We start from the raw sequence: 13,321 nt of genomic DNA, 5'->3' as shown, positions 1-13,321 counted from the left end.
GTCCCGCGCAACTCGCCACGTGCACACTCTCTGTCTCCATGCTAAAAATAATAAAATAAGGCTAAAATCCCACTGTTCTCAGACCCGTGTACTTCTGTCCAGTCGAGAGTTCAGAGGGGGAGCATTCTTTTGTTCCCGTTATATGTAGGAATGCTTTCAAAAGGACTGTTTGAGTGAGCGGTGAGACCTTTTAAAAATATCTACAGCAGTCACAGGTTTGCATGTTTTGTTTTAGATCGTCAGACCTTCGCCAGGGAAGAGCTGAGGCCTAACGCTCCTTTTCCGCTCTTCTCTCCGTTATCTAGAAATGAGTCGTTGTACATTTCCATGCTTGCCCCCTTCCTGCGCTACCTGTACTGCGAGCCCCAGAGGCTGCCGGAGAACGCCCTGCTCAGATACGGCCTGCTCCATGTGCTGCTGCATCCCCGTGACCCCGCCCCTCTGGGCAATACCCTGCGCCACACGCCTGTCGCACACGAGATCCTGTGCTGCCTCGTTCACTTGTTCCCGCATATGACGGTGAGCACAGGGGCCATCTGTCACAGGAAGGACTGGGGGAAAAATCCTGCAGGGTCTTAGCAGTTTGCTTATTAACCGCTGAGGGAAACACTGAATCTGACCCAAAGAATCAGTTACCGGCCGATCGATCTTGGATGACAGTCGCTGTCTGAGGCTTAGGCCAAATGCCCGAGCTGAATGGGTTTGTTTTTTGTTTTGTGTGTGTGTGTGTGTGTGTGTGTGTGTGTGTGTGTGTGTGCGTGCGTACCCGTCCTTGGTGCGCAGGTGGACAGTGTCACAGCCCTGGTGGAGCTGAGTTCCTTGGCCGAGTCCCTGACCGCCGCGTTGCTGGGCGACCCGGAGCGCTGGAAGGCGGAGCTGGCCCAGCTCGCCGTGCAGATCCTTTGTGCCTGCCAGCTCAGCCTCCAGCTGGGTGGCGAGCTGAGGTCTCTCCTGCACACCCTCCATCAGCTCCTGCCTGCGTGCAGAGAGGTGAGCTACGCCCATGGGCTTCACCTGGGGAGGATGGGTGCAACAGAGTCAGTATAGACAACTATGTAGGAGCATTGTTAAGTAGGAGCATGGACCGGTGTCAGCTTGCAGCTTTTGAATTCAGCCTGTGTAACTTTAGACTTCACAAGGGCCAACTTGCCATGCTTTCACAGTTAAATACAGTTATTCGTTTCCAGCAATGTTTAACCACATGCAACATAAATAGTTTACCAGACAAGAGACTCGTTTCTCTTCAAACAAAGATGTGGGACCTTTGTTTCCCCGAGGCTCCATGGTTTGTTTTTTGTCACAGTGAATGGTAACGTAAAAGCTGCGAGGGCCTCAAACAGAGCTAGCTGTGCGATGCTAATCTCCTCAAAGCCTCTGCCTCCCCCCCCCCCCCCCCCCACGAGCCCAAATGCGAGCTTTCGCGCGGGCCCAGAGTGATTGTCAGTCTCCGATCTGCACCGCTGAAAGCCTCCATCTGTGTCTCACTGCTCTCTCTCTCTCTCTCTCTCTCTCTCGCTCTCTCGATAGGACCTGCCGTCCGAGCAGGTGCTCATGGGGATCTCTCTGCTCCTCCTCCGAGCCTCTGCCGTACAGCACAGCGCCCTCCTCGAGCTCGGTGAACTGCCCCTCACTTCCTCAGCTCGCCCACACCTCTCCTCCTGTCATGTAGAAGTTTTGGCGCTAGGCCCTCTGTAGCCAAAGAACCCATAAGCACACATGACATATGATACATAATTGCTTTGACCATCCGAACTTTATTATTTAAGGTCTCTTTTTTTTGTTTAATATGTACACAGTCAGAAACAAAGACCTGGTACTTTTTTTTTTTTTTTTTTTTTTTTTTTTTTTTTTTTTTTAAATAGTGGTTTGCTTACGTGAGCCACCTCTGCCTACCCACTTGCAGCGGTGAAGCTTGTCCCCGCCGAGGGGCCTCCTCCCTGGGGTGCCTCGCTGCTCCTCATGCCGCTACTGCATGTGCTCTCCTGCTCCGCCCTGATGGAAGCCCTGATGGAGCCGCAGACCCAGGCCAGGAGCCAGGAGCTGGCCAGCTCTCTGCTCCAGAGTATCCAGGCTGAACCATGCGCCCCGATGCAGGTGCGCTGTTGGAACCACCCACTTAGCATGGATGGGTGTTGTGAAGCTCGCCAAGCTTTCTTGAGCTTTAATATAAAGATGCAAATAATGACTTATATGCTAGACTCTTTATATAATTATATGATATAAATGATAGAGCTCCGTCTTCAGAGAACAACCCTCGAAACCTCTAGATTATGGAAAGAACCTAAAAAGGCCTTGGGTTGAGAACAGAACGTTCTAGATTGTGCCTTTTTTTCGAGGTTTAGGCTGGTTTGTCCCTCCCCTCCGCAGAAGCCCACGCAGCTAGCGCTGCCTCTCAGCCCGTGGTACAGTGAGCTCCAGGCGGCCTCTGCTGTGCTTCACCGCCTCTCGGCCCACCCCACGGCCTCCGCCGAGTGGCTCCACTCTGTCCGGTCGGTGCTTCCGTCCTGCGAGCGCCTTCCCGACACGCTCCTGCTCCTGGTCTCCCACCTCATCGCAAGCAGCGACGGGGACCTCTGCAGGCTGGCACTGAACACGGCGGCCGGCCTGGCCGAGGCCGACCCTGCCCAGGTGAGGGTCCATTCGGCTGGAGCTGTGACTGGCGGGGTGGGTTTCTTTGGAGCTGTTATGCATGAAGGTTTGGATCAGAAACCAGTGCCGCTGCTCCGCCGGTGGGCAGAATAATCAATTTTCAGGGTCTGCAGGCCTTTTTTAAAAAAAATTGTATTTAATCCTTTTGCAGCTGAATAACGTTGGGAGCTACTGTGGCACCTGGTCCATGGGAAGTCCTAAAGAACTGCTACCTATTGCTAAGCAAATGCAGGTGGCATTTGAATTGAAATTGTACCCAGAGTCATCCCTTCCCCTTTTTTATTTATTTATTTTATTGTATTAAAAAAAAAACATTTTTATAAACACTCTCCCCTTGCTACCCATTATGCATTCAGATGCCAGTGTTGCTAGGCAACACAGTGACGGCTGAGAAACGGGAGCCATGCGCGGTACGGGTGGATGGAAGTCACAGCCTCCTCCTGTCACTCATTAATGAATTCCCGTCCGGTCCCGTATTTCTTCGCTTATTGGCCAGGCTGACAGGGAGAGAGAGAAATTCAGAGCGGGCCACGCCGAGATGCGGCGTAAACCGCTGGTGCTTTTATGATGGTGTGAAACATGGCCGTGGCTGGCAGGCCGGCGCTGTGAGCTTTTTTGTCATGCTGTTTTAACGCGCATGCTTTAGCGTGAAGCGGTGTACCATTACGACATCTACGTCCTCTTCTTTATACGAAGCACCAATCTTGGAGGCGAGTTTTCTAAGCATTTTATAAGCGTCATAACTAGAGGTTATAACTATAACTATCCCGTTCATCCATGAACAGTTTCTAACCACATGTGGGGCGGGTGAACCTGCGCATGTTATTGGCTCAGCTAGTGGCTGGATTTAGTCGCTTGGGTTCAAATACTGGGCAACCATTCAAGCATGCTCTCTATCCAATTTCTTGAGCATTAGGATTCATGTTCACATGGCATTGTAGCCACGCAGCGTCTTCGTTTTCGAGCACAATAAGAAATGCTGATCCGTTTAGTTTGATCTGTGATTCCTGCCATTTCTCTCCCCTCTCCCTCCTGCTGTTGGGAGTCCCTCGTGGCCCTTTCCGCTCGGCAACCTGGCCTGCTAGTTGTCCTATTGGCTTAGCTGTCTTCATCAGGGCTCTTAATTGGCTGACTGCTGGGGTCAGAGGTCAAGCTCATCCCAGAGAACTTGGCTGCCCCTCTCTGCTCTTGCAGCAAGGGGTGTGTGGTGGCAACGCTTCAAGGTTAATCCCTAGTTTGAGGCTAAAACATCCAAGTCTGTGTCTCCAGCATTCAGGTTTTGTATGACCACAAGATTTGTGTTAGAAAAACCTTCCCTTATTTTATACCACATTCATAGTCTATGATATTTGATAATTGTAAGCTCTAAGCTTATGGTCACCATATGGTGATTCATATTTTTTCTTTTTTTTTTTTTTTCTGTTTATTTTCCTTGAGAGAGAGAGAGAGAGAGAGAGAGAGAGAGAGTCGAAATGCGCAGGGTTCAGCTTTGGCTTCCTCCCGAGCGGCGACCGCGGTGCTCTTGGTCCTGCGTGCGGCAGGCCTGGGGCCTCCTCGCGTTTCCCCGCCACTCCGGCTCCCTGCTCGGTTTCCTCTGGGAACGCTGGCCCCGCAGCAGAGCACCAGAAGCCTTCCCGGTAACGGTTAAAGCACAGCGGCTTCGCATGAGCCGTGACGCGGGGGGTGGCGAGGGGCCGGGGAGGAACTGGCAGACGCATCAAAACCTCCCTCTTCTCCAGAGATGGATGGGTCGTGACGGTCTCGATCGGCCCAGTCGCAGCGGTGCTGACAAAGGGCCGGAAGAGCTCTGGAAGAGCACTCCCCACCCCCTTGCTTTGAGCAAACATGCCTCCCCACCAGTTGAGCTCCGTCTGTCTTCCCTTCCGTTTAGCCCCGGGTTATTTGTCGCTCTCCGGCTGTTGCGCCTGACGCCGACCTTACGCATGCCTCCGAACGCGCTCACTTGGCATTCGTGACTCCTCCCCTCTCTTCAACCGCAGGTCCCGTGCCTTCTGCCGGTGTTGCTGTTTAAGCTGGACCGTGCGTCTGACCCAGTCCTCTGTCATGCTGTCCTCTCCACTATACCAAAGCTGGCAAAGCACAAGGTACAGATTTACACTGCACGTAGGCACCGGTAAAGAAGTGTGGTCATTTGAAACTTTTATCATTTAAAAGCCCATATATTTAGCCCATTGCTCTTTCACGCAAAGCCCATAAATCTCATTTTCTTAATCAGTTTCAGGATTGTTTTCAAGTCAGACCTAATGGCTGCCCGCTTTTGTTTGGCGGTCGCCTCAGTGATAGAAATATCTGGCGCCTGCCGGGTTTGGGCCGTAATTATGCTTCCCTTGTTGTTATGGCAACAGCTCACCTGGTAGTCTTCCCTGCTTGCATTGTTATTCGGCGGTGCGCATTATTCATAGCCGCGCCGCGTTTTGCTTCCCGTTTGAATAATGCCGCGTCGACAAAATGTATTCCTGGAACATGCATAAACGAGGGAGGCTATAGGCGATACGGCCGAAAATATAGTTAAGTAGGTAGGTTTCGCGCTGACTTTCAGTGCGGCGCACGGGCTCTATGAACCATTGTAGAAAGAGCCGTTGTGGGGTTTTTTTTTGTTTGTTTTTTTACCCCACCTCTCTTCTTTTTAAACGTCGTTTAGTCCTCGGGGGAAGGGTTAGTATGTGTAAACATACTGTGTAAACAGCGCTACACTGGGAAACAAGCTGGACTCTGGTGTTAGAGCACAGGACAATAGCTCCACCCCTTCTAATGTCGTTAAATTCTGTACACAGAGCTAACTACCCAGTTTATTTTTGTATTTATTCAGTTGCCGAGCGCTAATAGAAAGCGCCGCACCAGTCCGGCCGGCTCTGAGTGGGCTCCCCGCCTGTCCTCGTCCCACTGAGCGCTGTGCGTTCTCTCTCAGTTCTGTATCCCACAGGTTCTGCGCGTGCTCCAGACGCTGGCCGGCTCCCCCAAGCTTAGGGCGGTGGCCCTGCGCCTCCTCACTGCCCTGTGGCAAAAACAGGTAGACGACCACAGACCTTTAATCTGGTCTCGTCAGCGGACAATATGACCGTAGAGGCTCCCGTAACTCAGCTGGTAGCTAAGGCGCTAACAAGTCTGCTAAATGCGTATCCTTGGTAAAACGTCTCCCTTTAATGCTGCAGGATGCTCGTTAACCAGTGTAGAAAAAGATGTATTCTGTCTTTATATAGAAGTGTTACGTGTTGAGTGTGTGTTTGATTCCATGTCTACAGGACCGTGTGTATGCAGAGGTGCAGAAGCTGATGACCGTGGTGGAGAAGTCTTCTGTGGTTGTGGGGAAGGAGGCGCAGTGGGAGCAGGTTGTGGCCAGAGGTGCCTGCATCCGGGACATCTGCAGGGAGAGGTACACACGGTCACACACATCTGGTCAAATAACACACGCTGCAGTCACCTACAGTCATGCTACCCAAACTACAATCACATACGGTCACATGCTGCATACACTGCAGTCACATACCGCACACTGTAGTCCAGGCAAAGCACACACTCGCGTTAGTGGACCATATAACCTGGTAATGGACCGGCGGAATTCGCAGGGTTTTGCCGAACACGAGACGTGGCTCACACAGACCCCTGACGTGGTCCTTCTCTGCGACTGCTCGGCTCCTGCGCCGCTCAGTCCCCAGATGCCCAAATGCTTCAGTCAGAACTAATTGCCCCATAATCCTCGTCCACTGCTGTGCAGCGGTGTCCCTAGGGGATTGCGTCATAGAAAGGGAGGCGAGTTGGTGGAGGAGAGATGAGGAAACCAAGTCCTGTGTCAGTGATGACAGGCTCACCTGCTTGGCATTTAGCTGCTGAGCAGGGCTTTTTCAATGACGCACTGCTGTGTTCATCTGACGTTGGCTGAACTGCCCAAATGACTGTCTACGCTCTTGAAAGGATTGAGAAGACATTCTTTCATTAAAAAAACACACACAAAAAAGCTAAAAAAAAAAAAAAAATCAAAGAACAATTCAAGTAGCTGTCCATTAGTCAAACACCGACAGAATGACCCCACTGTTAAGAGTCCTGCAAATCCAGCTGGGTGTTACTGTCTTTGGGCCACAGTGTTTTTCTAAATGAGTGATGTGGATTTTATCCTGGATGTGCTGATGGCGTAACTCTGAGCGCACACTTCATTCGTATTGCTGGCTGTGGAGTTTATTTCTCCACAAGACGTTTGAAGGTGAAAGTGCAACAGTGGAGTAAAAAACAAACAGACAGACAAAAGTCCCACCACAGTGAGGATGGGTCACCAGGGGAAATACGAACCTGTACTTCAGCTTTGCAGGGCATCTGGGTTGCCAGTACTGATACGAAGACCTCAAGGGTGCCCCCAGTGTCGAGCTGAGTGAAATCTCAGACCAATCCATCGAATTTACAGCCCTTGCGTATCTTTTCTCTTACAGTTGCTAGTGACTAAACCATAGAAAGCCCCGTTCTGTGCATTGGCTCTTCTCACGTTGTTGTTGTTCCTTGTGCTCCGCCAGACCCTACCAGCATGGAGGAGACATGCTAGCGGCCATCACGGCCACCCTGGCTCAGTGCTCGCGGGGGGACCAGGCCACGCCGGCAGCCCTGGCCCTGCAGGGCCTGCAGGAGCTGTGCAGAGCCGAGGTCTGAACAGAAGGTTCACGCTTTCACGGCATTCGTTGACGTGCCGTAAGCCCTTAACCCTTCGGTTCTTCTGGTGCCTCAGGTGGTCGATATTGGTTCCACGTGGAAGGCCCTCTCTCCCAGGCTGAGCTGTGAGACGAGGCCCCTGGTGTTGAAGGCCACCGCTGAGCTGCTGTCCCTGGTGCCCTCTCTGCACGTGCGCACGGAGCAGTACGAGGTGAGCCTGCGCAGTCCTGTCCAGCCCTCTGGATTTCACAAGCACGCAGTGAAGATGGACCGTGTGTGCTGATGAAGGACTTTGCAGTCTCACCATTGTATTATTTATTTATTTTCCTTACAGAATTTCAAAAGTGAGGTTGTCAGTGTTCTGTGGAGCCATGCTTTAAGTCAGGTCAGTTTCAGTATTCTATTGCAGCAATGTTCTAATGCAGCAATTTATTTTTCGATGTAAAACACCTCATGGAAATGGCTTGTAACTCACTCACTCACTCACGTTTAACATTAGCACTGAAACAGCTTTGGTGCTTTGCATCAGTGATCCTGTGTGGCCTTGGATACAACATTGAAATGTAAAGTCTTGTTAATTGAACTGAACGTGATCGTTGTATTATTCAACAGGACTAGAATATAGGTCTGCAGTTAGATTTTAGAGGTGTGGTTAAACTTCTCTTTCTCTTCTGGTGTCCATTTTCAAGTTCAAAGTGTGTGCGTGTGTGGTATTTTAGATTGCTTTTAAAAAAAATGTTTTTTTAAGTATTATCTACTGATCCTATAAGACGGGGTGATTATTTGCAAATGCTTGCCTTTTTCAGGATGCAGTGGTTGCTAGCAGTGGCTACAGAGCCCTGTCCGAATTCCCAGAATCCTCCCACTCCGTCCTGCACCTACCCGAGCACGTAAGACTCCACCGGCTCTGTCCCGGTGATTTATTCTGCCACCGTTACTGCGGTTTCGCGGTGTTCATTTCACTGTGCCCACAGGCCAGGCCAGAGAGGAAGGAGCCTGACCCCCAGGACGATGAAGAGAACGAACAGGATGAGGATCTGACCGTGCCGGGCGCGTCATATGTCAAACTTGTTGGCCTCACGCCCCGGCCCGTGCTACCAGGTGTGAGGAGAACTTAAATTCGGCAGGCTGTTGTCATCACACGGAGTTAAAATTATTTATTTATTTATTAATATTGTTATCTTTTTTACTTTTTTTTTAAAGGCCCCAGTCCTTTGAATCGCCCGGTTCATGGAAAGAATTCTCACTGAAAATATTTACTTTGAAATCCACCTTTATGACCTGTTACCGTCAGTGATAGTCAGAATCTGCCCGGAATTTAAACAGATGTTCCTCTCTTTTATATATATATATATCTTGTATAAAAATGTCTGCAAGCCCTTGGGGACCACTGGGAGACCACGACTTTGACTCAGGCAACGATGGTGTTGCGTCTCGACTTGCACAGCCACCATGAAACTCTAGCATGGCGGTGCAGATTAACCGGAACACCGGAGCTTTGCCCCGGGGAATGAACTCCCCCTGCCCGCCTGCCTTCCCCGAGCGCTGTTCGGACCTGAACTATCATTTACCTCACGTTTAGAAGTGCTTTAAAGGGTGGCGGTTTATGCTTCGGTTGTGGTGTTTCTTTGTTCATGACTCTACAGCTGCTCACTGTTGGATAAAATGTGTTGTCCTGTCCGCCCCCCGCCAGAAGCTCACAGCAGCTTTAAATGTTTACAGATATTTTGTAAGATATTCTCCCTTAATATGCGCAGTGCAGACCCACACACAGAGATGACATGAAACAAGGATTTAAAAAAAGAGGAGAAATAGATGCTCGAACAAAAAGAAATACCCCTGGAAAGAATTGTGCCTGAAATTTTGTGCCTGAAAGTCATATCATGTCCATGAGTAACTCATTTGGACCAAGATAACATTCATTCACGGAGCAGGCAGAGATTTGTATGAAGATTACACATCAGTTTCTGTTCTTTGTTGCCAACTAATATCCTGCTTTACTAATACAGTAGCAGTGTGTAAATCTTAACATCAGTGCATCTCGGACATTTAGAGGTCTTCTTTAGCGATTTTAGCAACCCTTTGTGCATGCAGAGACTGGAAGGTTTTAAGAAGTCAGGAAATTTTGGCACTCACTGTAGAGCACTTCAAATGACCCAGACTTCACTGCACAGGGTTCTCAGTAGTTCACCTCTACCTGTGCTGACATGTTAAGTGATGTATTCCGACCCTTTTTACACCATTTAACGTTGGAAGTTTTGCGGAATGATTGCATGCCGTTTCAGCGTTTCTGGAACGCTGGCATCGACATTCGGTAAAAGTGCCCAGGTGTCTCCCAGCAGGTGTCTCCCAGCGCAGGTGACTCCTGGCGGAGTCATTAGGGGCGGAGCGTGCTGTAGCTCTGGAGAAGCCAGCGTCGTTGACCCTGTCGGCATTTGACTCGCTGCTAAACAGCGCTCGAGAGGTGGTCCGCCACCCCCAGCCCTCGATTTCGAGCATCTCGAGGTGAACTAGGGGTTTAGCTAATGGTGCCACAGACAAGTTGGAACAGGTCGAGATGTGGAACAGGTCGAGAATAAACATCACACCCTGTCCGTAGACTGAGAGAGAGCCGCACACTGTAATTGATCCAAGTGAAGCGGCTTTCATAAGGACTTTGTTAGTTGCTTAATTTGAAAGTCTTTAGTCTGGTTCATTTAAGTTTTAGATGTTCATCTATGACTGACTGATACATCCATAACTACAAAGATAATACATCTTTAGTACATATGGACATAATAATGCACCAACGTAAGATGACGACGACAGCACTTTAAATTAATCTGGACCGGAGCATCTGAAAATGTGAAAGTATGTTTTCCTTCCCTTTTTTGTGTTATCTAATCCTAAACCACCTGTCCATCCCCAGCCCTTGAGACCTTTCTGACAGCCCTTGTAAGACAAGAAATGAGCCAAATGCCCCGTGGAGTGTACCATTCTGCCTTGAGAGGGGGAAACCTGCGCTCAGACCAAGGGAAAACCGTGGCGGGAATCCCTGCCTTCATGCTGAAAACATATGAGAAAAACAAGCAGCCAGGCCTGAAACCTGGTCTCGCAGGTACGGGACTCTGGAGCTCTGACGTCACAGCTGATTAGATTTAGAAATGAGCTTCTCTTCTTATAGTGACAGTAATGCGACATCACGTGAATGGTACGCCTCAGTAAAAGATGCTTTAATGGTTGTAATGACCTGCTTGTTTCAGCTGGTTTGCTACTGTGTTATGACCTGCCGGTCCAGACTGACAGAGATGGACGACCAATTAGCCGCTTCATGGTCAGCAGGGGACGGAGCTTTCAACAGATGTTAACCACCTTCATCCATGAGGTACCCGATGCTTCACCAAAGCAGGAGGTCGTGTGATTAATGTGTGACGTTACCAATATTTCAGTACTTTTTAGTACCATGATAAACACAGTGCTAAGTTAATGCTAAGCACTATTCTATTTCTAAAATGCCCCTACCTAAATACAGATTTATCCAAAAGCGACTTAAAATTATAACTGAGTTCAGATATAATAGCAATTGAGGGTTGAGGGCCTTGCTCAAGTACCTTTAATCACTGAGCTACCACTGTGGAGCTACCACTGTGTTTTGTACCTTACATTGAAAAATGAACTCACGTGTATCTCTCTCTCTCTCTCTCTCAGGTAAACATCCAGCCTTCAGAGTGGCATCGCTCTCTCCTGCTCCCTCAGGCCTGGCGTGGCTTCATGAGTCGCGCGTACCACGCTGTCTTGCAGGTGTGTGTGTGTGCACATAAGATGACATGTGAGCTCCTGTTCAATCCAACAGTACCTTCAGAGAAAAGAATGTGTCCAAAAGCTCCCCACTTGCACACACTCGCGCACATAGACATGCAAGCACGCGCACACATCAATGAGAAGACGACCGCGCTGATGGAAGCCTACGGACCCTAAATCCCAGCAGAACGATTCCACGTGAAAGTTTGCCATTACCCACAATGCCTGCCAAAGATGAGTTTTGCACACAAAAACGCCACCTGCCGCACTGAGCGTGTGATTAGTAGCTGCAGTCACTGTTTGCCGAGCAGCTCCAGTGCCCGATCATGTGTGCCTGCCGGTGTCACCTTTGTTTTTATAAAGCCCTTCCACGTCCACCGTGTGCTTTCCTGCAGCGAAACACTTCATGGAACAGGGAGCCACAAGCCGGCAAAAGACGGGACATCCTGAACCCTTGATGCACCCTGACCGTACGGGTTAAATGCACAATCAGCGGCCCCGCGGGCGTGCTTAGCTCGTGGTTGTCTAACGAATGGCGCCATGCCCCGGTGGGTAACGTGTGTGTGTGTGTGTGTGTGTGTGTGTGTGTGTGTGTGTGTGTTGGGGCGGCAGGGTCGTAACGCTGAGCTGGAGATGCTACAGAAGCAGGGGAAGGCGAGTCCGGATGAGCTGCAGTATAAACAACACTGTGCTTGGCTCTGGTGAGTGTGAGATGCATGCGCACTCAGTCACTCATGCTCCCACCAACACGCACACACACACATGCGTACACACATTCACCCACTCACTCACTAACCCACTCACCCCCCCCCAACAAACACACTTAGGTACTCCTGTAAACATGCACTAACTCCTCTCTCTCTCTGACACACACACAACTGCATCAAGAATAACTAACGTCTCTTCTACCCCTTTTCACCTGAACACAATTCAACCCTTGTTATGTCTAGCCTCAAGCACTCCTCTCTTATGGGAGACTATGAGGATGGCCTAGCCTCACGGACACTCTAATGCTGGCTGTTCTCCTCAGGACTGAGCTCTGCCAGTGCTGGCCTCTTTAGGGGCCAATATGGAGCAATTTGCACTCTCTGCTGTTTATGCCGTGTTTGCTGTGGCCCTAAAGACCAGATGTGTGTGTGTGTGTGTGTAGATGAGAGGATCGTTTAGCTCTCCTTCACATGCTTACAAATACACATTCGCACACATCCACATAAGCTGTGCACTGCGATGTCATAACTCACACCCTAGGACTCCGTTCTGGCCGCCTGTCACAGGCAGTACCCCCCCCGGTTCAGCAGTGGTCTACCTACTTCCTCGGGTTCTGTTTATCCCCCTTCTGGGGATCCTGACCCGTCCATGTGCTGTCAGGTGCGACGAGGCGCGGCAGGGCTCGGGTGTGTGCAGGGTCACTGCCTGTGGCCCCACACACACACACACTGAGACAGAGAGAGAGACTGTGAGAGAGAGAGAGAGAGAGAGACTGTGAGAGACTGTGCGATGGTGTATTTTAAGTGAGCGTATAGGTGTGCGTATGTGATGGCGTGTGTGATGGTGTATTTTGTGTGAGCGTATATGCGTGCATGCGTGTATTAGCTGCGCTCGTAAATCACAGCCTGTGGGGATGAAAGGTTGGCCTGCCTGTCAGCGCAGGACAGTAAATCAGCTCTCCTTTGCTCTCTCACTCCCGTCAGGGTCAGGGACCAGCTGACGGATGTGGTGAAGGCTGCAGCCAAGTGAGTCATTACCACTGCTCCCCTCTCTCTTTATTCCCCTCTCTCCCTCTCTCTTTTCATCTTATTCTCATCTGAGGCCCAAATCAGATTTATAAACCCTGGTATCCCGGACACAAATAGACCCGAGGCGTCTGCTGCTGCTGCTGTTGTTGTTGTTATCTGCTATTTTCCTGGCAAACACGTGTCTCGCAGGGACAGTCCAGTGGTCCAGGGGAACTGTGTTCTCGCTTTGAGCGGCCTTGCTGTGGTGCTGAGCCGCTACCAGAGCAGTCTGCCCACCCTGAGCCTCGGGGCAGTTGAGGTGAGAGAGCACACACGCTTTCAATGACTGTCCTGTTCTGGAGCTCGTTTACCCAGACCGAATGCCCTTTGTGCAGATTTCCTGCAAGTTTCAGATCGGGAACTCAGATAATCTAGTTGCATGAAAGGGGATGTTATTCCAGCATCCTTCCCATGTAGTACGGGATCGCTCAGAGACGTTTCTGATGTTTTCAAGCATGTTT

The 13,321-nt window shown here is 50.2% G+C and overlaps 1 protein-coding gene across 9 annotated transcripts in view; it reads left to right on the top strand.

Moving 5' to 3' along the window:
• Positions 1-13,321, top strand: part of focad (focadhesin) — a 30,412-nt gene that overhangs the window by 6,655 nt on the left and 10,436 nt on the right. For 8 of the 9 annotated variants that reach the window (XM_081694637.1, XM_035536700.2, XM_081694636.1 and 5 more), the window contains 19 exons: positions 306-519; positions 784-990; positions 1,528-1,615; positions 1,904-2,094; positions 2,368-2,628; positions 4,650-4,754; positions 5,579-5,680; positions 5,913-6,043; positions 7,173-7,299; positions 7,382-7,516; positions 7,640-7,690; positions 8,112-8,195; positions 8,280-8,406; positions 10,214-10,402; positions 10,548-10,669; positions 10,993-11,085; positions 11,698-11,786; positions 12,777-12,818; positions 13,011-13,119. In XM_081694637.1, the coding sequence (XP_081550763.1) occupies positions 306-519; positions 784-990; positions 1,528-1,615; positions 1,904-2,094; positions 2,368-2,628; positions 4,650-4,754; positions 5,579-5,680; positions 5,913-6,043; positions 7,173-7,299; positions 7,382-7,516; positions 7,640-7,690; positions 8,112-8,195; positions 8,280-8,406; positions 10,214-10,402; positions 10,548-10,669; positions 10,993-11,085; positions 11,698-11,786; positions 12,777-12,818; positions 13,011-13,119 (2,467 nt within the window). Of the gene's footprint in view, positions 1-305; positions 520-783; positions 991-1,527; positions 1,616-1,862; positions 2,095-2,367; positions 2,629-4,649; positions 4,755-5,578; positions 5,681-5,912; positions 6,044-7,172; positions 7,300-7,381; positions 7,517-7,639; positions 7,691-8,111; positions 8,196-8,279; positions 8,407-10,213; positions 10,403-10,547; positions 10,670-10,992; positions 11,086-11,697; positions 11,787-12,776; positions 12,819-13,010; positions 13,120-13,321 lie in introns of those variants that run through there. The other variant, XM_081694644.1, reaches the window with a different exon arrangement.

The sequence above is a fragment of the Electrophorus electricus genome, chromosome 13, assembly GCF_041902795.1.
Source record: "Electrophorus electricus isolate QZ-2024a chromosome 13, ASM4190279v1, whole genome shotgun sequence".
NCBI classification, from domain to species: Eukaryota; Metazoa; Chordata; class Actinopteri; order Gymnotiformes; family Gymnotidae; genus Electrophorus; species Electrophorus electricus.
Note: the sequence above shows the minus strand (reverse complement) of the source record. Positions and strands in the feature narration are given on the sequence as shown.